The sequence below is a fragment of the Notothenia rossii genome (genome assembly GCF_949606895.1).
Source record: "Notothenia rossii genome assembly, chromosome: 2".
In the NCBI taxonomy this organism is placed as follows: domain Eukaryota; kingdom Metazoa; phylum Chordata; class Actinopteri; order Perciformes; family Nototheniidae; genus Notothenia; species Notothenia rossii.
The window spans coordinates 18,704,239-18,711,531 of record NC_136904.1 but is presented as its reverse complement, the minus strand read 5'-3'; the positions used below and the strand labels follow the sequence as shown (position 1 = coordinate 18,711,531).

At 40.0% G+C, this 7,293-nt stretch overlaps 1 protein-coding gene across 1 annotated transcript; it reads right to left on the bottom strand.

Moving 5' to 3' along the window:
* Positions 1–340: 340 nt before the first annotated feature.
* eif4g2a (eukaryotic translation initiation factor 4, gamma 2a) lies at positions 341–6,744 on the bottom strand. The gene is made up of 19 exons (XM_079663971.1): positions 6,639–6,744; positions 6,028–6,153; positions 5,759–5,861; positions 5,549–5,677; positions 5,405–5,471; positions 5,150–5,301; positions 4,878–4,988; positions 4,602–4,784; positions 4,315–4,453; positions 4,045–4,208; positions 3,805–3,912; positions 3,492–3,602; positions 3,298–3,402; positions 2,996–3,211; positions 2,620–2,878; positions 2,317–2,521; positions 2,010–2,218; positions 1,807–1,928; positions 341–1,481 (listed from the first exon to the last, which is right to left on the bottom strand). Exons 6-19 carry the CDS (start codon positions 5,231–5,233, stop codon positions 1,416–1,418), a joined length of 2,082 nt encoding a protein of 693 aa, XP_079520097.1. The 5' UTR covers positions 5,234–5,301; positions 5,405–5,471; positions 5,549–5,677; positions 5,759–5,861; positions 6,028–6,153; positions 6,639–6,744; the 3' UTR covers positions 341–1,415.
* Positions 6,745–7,293: the final 549 nt, after the last annotated feature.

Below are 7,293 nucleotides of genomic sequence, written 5' to 3'. Positions count from 1 at the left end.
ATATATATATAATAACTATTCATCATCTAAGATGCTAAAAAGGTAGCTTGTATTAACTTGGTACAAAATAAATGTATTGAGTAAAAGTACAAGATTAACCTCTGAAATGTATTTGAGTAAAAATACAAAGAAGCATTAGATGGAAGTACTGAAGTACAAGCATCAAAACTACTTTTAATAAAAAAAAAAAAAAAAAAAAAAAAAAAAAAGGGTCTCAGACAAATAATCAGTAATTATATATAAAACAAACAGCTGACCAAAAAAAGTGTAGCCTTAAGTTTTCAATCATGCAGGTAAACATTCCAAGGAGACTTGAGGGAAATAAATCTTGTAGACGATGTGATGAACTGTTAAACTTTATTCAAGGTTGATCTGTAGTTGTACACTTAACTTCTTGCACTAAACGTTACAGTGACACCCCAAGGAGGGAGAAAGTGTACACATACAGTACATTCTTTGTAATTTCATGAAGATAAAAAGACCATTTAAAAACTTGACAAATATGGCAAACCGACGTAAAATTTCCACTCATGGTGGTGAACAACTGTTGCACAGGAAACTAAGCTTTGGCTGTCTCAATGTTAAAACCGAGACATTCAAGTATAGTCCGAGATACATTAGAGGTATATCCATATGAACTGATAAATTAAAAAGGCCACACAGATTAATTCCTAACAGCACGAAAGTTGTGAACATAAAAAGCTCTTGATTCTCTGAACTTAATGTGGATTACTAAAGAAATCACTGTGCAAATCAAAACAGCCCATTTTTTGTTAGTAATTGTCAGATCCAGATCGTTTGAATTCAGACAGAATGTTCTGCTTTTTAGCACAAGAAAACCATTATAATTATGGCAGCCAAAAACTGCAAATGTGGATCGTTTTAACAAATCAAGAAAAGTGTATCTTACTATTGCAACAACTCATGATGTTGAGCAAAGTGCATCTAAAAACTGATTTAACAATTGCAGACAAAACGATGAGAGAAGTCTCTTTGCAATTCGAGAGCCTTTTCTCTTTTGTAAACAGTTTGAGTAAATAGTTATGGCAGCACTTGGTGACTCCTACCAGATGGAAACGGTGATAATGGGTCAGGTTTGGTGCTGGTACGGTTTGCTGCTAAATACTGCCTACTGTTAAAGAAAACATAACCCAAGATTGAAATGTATAAAACATCTGTTGCAGGACATCAAACTATATCAAAGGTTAGAAAGGAAAGCATAAATACAATATGAATATTAGGGTGTGATGCTGGCTTCATCTGGCAAAACATTTCTTAGTGGAATGAATTGTAACAGTGGTTGGAAAATATTCATAAAGGAGGGGAGGAGTTAGAGTTTAGCGGGGGAAGGGCAAATGGAGACATGTAAAAAAATTATTCATTGCATCCTGATAACACATGGCTTTGGCCTGTCCTCAGTACTCTTCATCCTCAGACTCTTCTTCCTCTGCTGTCTCCAGCCAGGTCAGCCACTGGTTCACCTGCAACATCAAACACAATGTCAAGTTAGTTATGATGACACCAAAATTCAATGGCTTTTGAGGAGTACACTAACTCTAGTATTATTTAGCATGAGTCTTTTTGTCAATATTCATATGGAACGGGGTTCATCCCTCATCTATACATCATGTTAAAATCATCTAAACGTCCGTGTGCAGATTCCTCAACATCTCATGCCACAGTATAATTTTTTTACCATTCAAATATGAGCTTAACAGAACATGTTGTACAACGGCAATTCAATGGTAGAGAGATATTAAGAGCGATGAATAATAAAGGCCCTTTGAGGACGTCACATCAAATTACCTGAAATAATGCTTTTCCCTTCCCTGGATACTCTGAGGTGACATCTTCTTTCCATGAGAGGAAGGCTTCTTCTTCGATTATTTCCATGTCGTAAAAGTTGACAAAGTAGCGCAGTAACATACCTGGAAGAGAAGAGCAATCAGATTCCGCACTAAAGTGTAACACCTTCTCTGCTGCACTTCTTAACAAGTATGTACTCGTACCTTTGGGGAACCCCTTGGTGTTGCAGTGAACCTGCAGGGCATACATCGCCGCCACTTGCAGCTCAATGTGATCGTGGAGGAACTTCTGCATCACGGGCTTGAAAGACAGCATCTGCTGCTTCTCTTCATCCAGCTGCTCCTTGGTGGGCGCTGAGAGCTGCTCTTCGTCATCGTCTGGGTTGATCTCATAAGCAATGTACTGCAAGAAACTGGCAGAGCAAAACAGATGAATAAACAGAGTTTGACCAAAGCAATACGTTGTTTGGGGTTAAATCAACCAATGGGTTATGAATAAAGTATATTTTACCTGGTCATAAGGATATTGACAAAGCCTTTGTCGATGTGGAGTTTCGGAGAGATGTTGTCTTTGATCCACTTGTAGATGGACTGTGGGGAGGGATCTACTTTGATCTGCTTCAGCAGCTCCTTCTCCAGTTTCATCAGTGGGAACAAAAAGCTGAGACCTTTTCCATCGAGAATCTCCAGCATCCTGTCCTTGTTCTGGTCGATTTCTATGGAAGTATACAAAGAAATACCTGTTAGTAACAGCAAACGATGCAGGAAAACATTTAGTGCTGCATCACTGAACCCAGAGCAGCTTTGGACGTACCAGGGAGCATCTTCTGCATGTTGACATGGCTCAGCTGGAACAGGTCTCCCAGCCACTCGCGGTCCTTCAGTTTGACCAGCTGCTGCAGGCAGAGCAGGAATAGAGGGAAGTGTGCTCCGTTCTCCAGGTGATGGGCCAGCTCTGCGATGGTGACCAGTTCAGCTATGATCGCTCGTGCTGCAAACTGCGCCAGGTAGGACTTCACCAGGGGGATTTCTTCCTCGATCTTGGGACACTGGTCCAGAACACTCAAAAATGCCTAAAAAGAATACAAATAAAAGTGTTAGTATCGAGCAACAGCTTGATATTCAGGGAGTACAATTATAAGTATGGTATTTTCTCATCAATTTTCAAAGATGAGGGCTACAAAACTGACCTGCAGTAGATTTTCACCAGTGGCGTGGCCCTCGGTGCAGATAGCATGGACCAGGGTGCTCGCATGTTCCTTATCCTCATCTGAACGATCAAGAGAATAGACCACGATCTTGTTCAGCATCTCAGACAAAAAGTGTTTTGGAGCCTTCATCTCCCTCACAGCATTCACTGCCTCGTCGACATTCTTGCTGTTCAGGTAATCTGCCACCAAAGTCTCCTAGAATGGAAAGGAAGGTCAGATACATTTTATGCCGGACATGCAGAATAGTGATGACACAAATCTCAAAAGAGATAGAAACGTACGGTCATCTTGATCAACTCTTCCTTTGTTGGGGGAGGTTTTTTAGTCAACTTGGCCGGCTTCTCCTGGATTGGAGGAGGGTTGGTTTTCAGGCCAAGCTGTGGAGACTAAGCAAAGAAAGCCAAATGACTACCTGTTCTCTGGAACCTGAAGTTTCCATATCAGTTCAACATGTTTTAAAATATACAAGTGTTACCTGTCCAAGGGGAGGTCCTTGAGCACTTGAAGGAATCATAGGCATCTGTGGCTGCAGTTTTGGAATTTGTTTCTTACTCAAGATGAACGACTGCGCTGGCCTCAGACTGATCTAAAAGATATAATAAAAAGGGGGTAAAAACAAGAGCACGGTTTTAACAACAACAAAGTGACGTTACTTTAGCATTCTTAACTTAAGCTGAATAATATCAGTCTGAAACAATACAACTTTTATAAATAGATGCCAGACTAACCCTAATACACAAAAGTCCAAATCAGTAACCCTTTTAGATTGTCAATGTATGTGGTTGTACCTCTTCAGCATTGACCTTCCCCTTCTTGACAAAACGTGGAGCCAAATCCTTAGACTGCATCTGCACTGCGTGATTCTGTTTGTGGTTGAACACTGGTGAACCCTGACCCTTTATAAAAAAACAATGTATTTTTATAAGTTTCCTTAAAAAAAAAAACCTTCTAATCTTGTTAGAGTAACTATAACAGAGTAGTGAGAAGTAAAACAAACCTAAAAATCACTGTAGTTGAAAAGTACGTACCTGGCTTGGTTTTGTATACGGTTTGCTTCCTGCTTCAAACTGAGGCTGGTGTGACCCATTGCCGTTCCCATTGTGGCCGTTGTAGAGTGGGTTTGTGCGATGACGCCCCATGGTGGGGGAATAGTGGTCCTGTATGACTCCTGGACCTGTACCAATGCCACTTCCTATACAAAACAAGACACCAAACATTACAACTCAACCATTAAGGGTAGGCCCCATAGTAGGGAGGTAGTAGTACTCATTACTGAAGGGGTTAAAGCTCGGACATACCTGGCATTTGTCCAAACATATCAGCCAGCCCACCAAGAGTTTCCCTGTCAAACTTGATCCTGGTTGGCAGGTAGGAGTTCTCATTGAAGAATTCATTCCTCATTCCATCATTTGACTGTGGAATAAAAACACCCAAATCCTGTAAAGCACAGTTGGAATCCGGTCAGAATCGGGAGATACAAATAGTTTACCGACTTCACTACCCACGTTAAGACACTAGTCCACTAGAAAAAGTTCAGTCATTTAATTCCACACATTCCAACCCAAAGTGGATAAAAAAGACACACCTTTACTGCTTCCTGACGAACTTGGTTGATCGTCTTTGGTCCGTTGTCAGAATACGCCTTGCGAGCAGACCAGTTGTTAGCGCGCTGCTCCACTGTGTTCTGCAGCAGGAAACGAATCCTAGCTGGCAATTCCTTGTTGATGGTTAAGGAACGCATGCGGCTAAAATACTGATCCATCAGAGACTGGAAGGAGAATGTCTTTGTTAGTAAAAAAAAAGAAGAAAAAGAGACCAAAACAGTTTCAAACAAGATGTGGCTGTTTTTCCAAATACTCACCCTAGCCTTTTCATGATCAAGTTTAGGTCCCACTGTTCTCATTATCTGACAGAGGCATTCCAAGTCTTCACCCACATCCTTAAGTTGGACTCTCTTCTTCTTCTCCAAAAGCTGAAGAAAGAAACATTTTACAATACATATTACCATTTCCTTCACAGCTGTTGAGGTGAGTTTGAAAATATAATGTACTGCTAATCCCATTTGGGAACAATCAAGTGATTGATTACAAATTAGGTTAACAATTAAACTTTAACAGTTTGGAGAGAACTTACTGTTTTGATGCACTTATGAAGGATAGATTCATGGATGAGTGAAAGTTTGCCAAGTTCCCCGATGAATTTGATGTTGCCGAGCATCTTGTGCTTTGCAATATTGCGCTGCTCCTCCTCCTCAGATGTGAGTGGGGCCTCATTTTTCTCAAAGGCTACAGGAAGGGAAAACAATCAAATGAATGCAAGACCACAATACATTTATTTTTTATGACCATTATCATTTTTAACCGACAACCTGTAATAAAATTCACTTACTTTCAACATTTTTGGCGCGGTTCTCAAACTCATCTTGAAGCTTGGAAATCAGAAGCCTTCTGAAGGTCTGTAAAAAGACAATGGGTTAAAATTAGATGTATTCAACCATATTGTTGTAGGAATCTTATTGAAATATAAACGTACAGTATTTTGCTTTTGTGTTCCTGGATTTTCTGCTGGATCTTCAAAGTTTGGTGCATCCTCTGCCAGGCGTAGGCATAGTTGAGCGTATAACTGACTATACTTTGGCTCTTCGAGGGCTTTGTCAACAATCTGAAGGTACAAAAAAACAGTTTAGAAGACAATTTTAATGGAATTAATAGTTCACAAGTGCAGCTAAATGAGAATACTCACCAACAAGATGGTTCCTTTCAAGATCAGTTTGGACTCTACACCCACATTGAGGAGCTCCAGGCATAGTTTGTCAAACTTCTCAGGAGTCAGCTTATTAAGTATGCTATTGAAAAAAAGAAGAAGGAAATGGTTGAAAGAAGTCAGTCTTTGCAAAAGGCAACACGTTTGAAGCTAATTATCTTTAATTGGCATGCAAGTACATCTCAAAATGGTATAAATGCATTACGTTTTTAAAAGAGGAAAAAAAGTGAATTTTATTCGAAACATACCCTCTCACTTTCCTGAAGATTGCATCATATTGCCCTTTCTCGTTTGAGGAGTTGGCATCTCGTCTAGTGCTTCGAGAAGGTACCCATCTCTGAACGCCAGATCCTGGGGCTTTCCCCAGGAACTCGCTGCAATGAACACAAAACAATGTCAACACTAACATAAATAGTGTGTGTAAGAAACAAAGATAATGAATTAACTGAATCAAACTGAACCCCTAGTGAAGCAGTAGAATGCAAAACTAAAAGGATTTATAATATCCGTTTAATTCTAAAAACCACCAGGAGTGGTGTATAGCCATATAACAATGTCCAGAGACACCATTTTGCTGACAGAAAGTTGATATGAAAGAGTGGTACTAAACTAAGTTGGAATTGTAATGGATTTAAAAAAAGTCTAGTGACTAGGTGTTCCATGTGAAAGGAAACTTTGGAAAATCACCTGTTGCCGACAGTCTTGGGATAGTGCTGCGGTGCACCCCCACCTCCTCCCCCTACACTGCGATACAAAAAAAAGAATAAAAAGGTTTTAACTTAGAGTTGTGAGCCTATTGCTTTATTGAGCTACTGTAGCTGTTTATCAGTTTAAAATAGTGGATGTGTAATGGTAATACCTGAAACGAGAAGGCCCCCCTTGTGCGACGACACTCTCCACTTTGGCGGCTTGACAAAGTATAGCTGAAAAGAATAATGTTCCGGGATAGGGAAGGAAAGAGCGTTCTAGAAGAAGAGACAGATACAAAATAACACATAAGATGACAGCTAATGGGTTATAATGCAAATTATAATCAAACGGTAAAGATATGAGTCGATATTATTCATTTTTGTATTAACGGCCTAGTGGATTTGATCGAAATTGTTGTCCTTTCACGTGAATCTGGGTCAATGCTAGCTTAGCTGCTTGGTGATGTTAGCATATTACGTTGGCGGAGCCGTGTCTCCGTCTGATATCCTAGTCGCTTTGTCCGTGTGATTTACCTTAGGTCAACCCTGAAATCCGAACAGTCTTTAGCGACAAACAACAATATATCCTTATCCCGAAGTAACCTGGCTCACCTTATCTAACCCAAACCGGGCGGATGGCAGGGCTACAGGAAACCGGGATTACATGTGCCTCGTCGGAATTATCCACGTGAATGTACGCAAGAGTTCATATGAACCCAATTTAGGGTTATTTGGAATTGAATAATTGGCAAATTCATTTCCAAAGCTAGTACGTTTTTCTTACTGCTCTCCCATACGATAGGGATAGTATTCCTCAAAAAAAAA

What these genes read in the sequence shown, in the direction of transcription:
- eif4g2a (XM_079663971.1), bottom strand. Translation starts at nt 5,233, where the DNA reads ATGCTCGGCAACATCAAATTCATCGGGGAACTTGGCAAACTTTCACTC. An exon ending in TTCATAAGTGCATCAAAACA is followed by an intron (nt 4,989 to 5,149) that starts GTAAGTTCTCTC and finishes TTCTTTCTTCAG; the next exon opens with CTTTTGGAGAAGAAGAAGAG. An exon ending in AAGAGTTGATCAAGATGACC is followed by an intron (nt 3,212 to 3,297) that starts GTACGTTTCTAT and finishes TTTCCATTCTAG; the next exon opens with GAGACTTTGGTGGCAGATTA.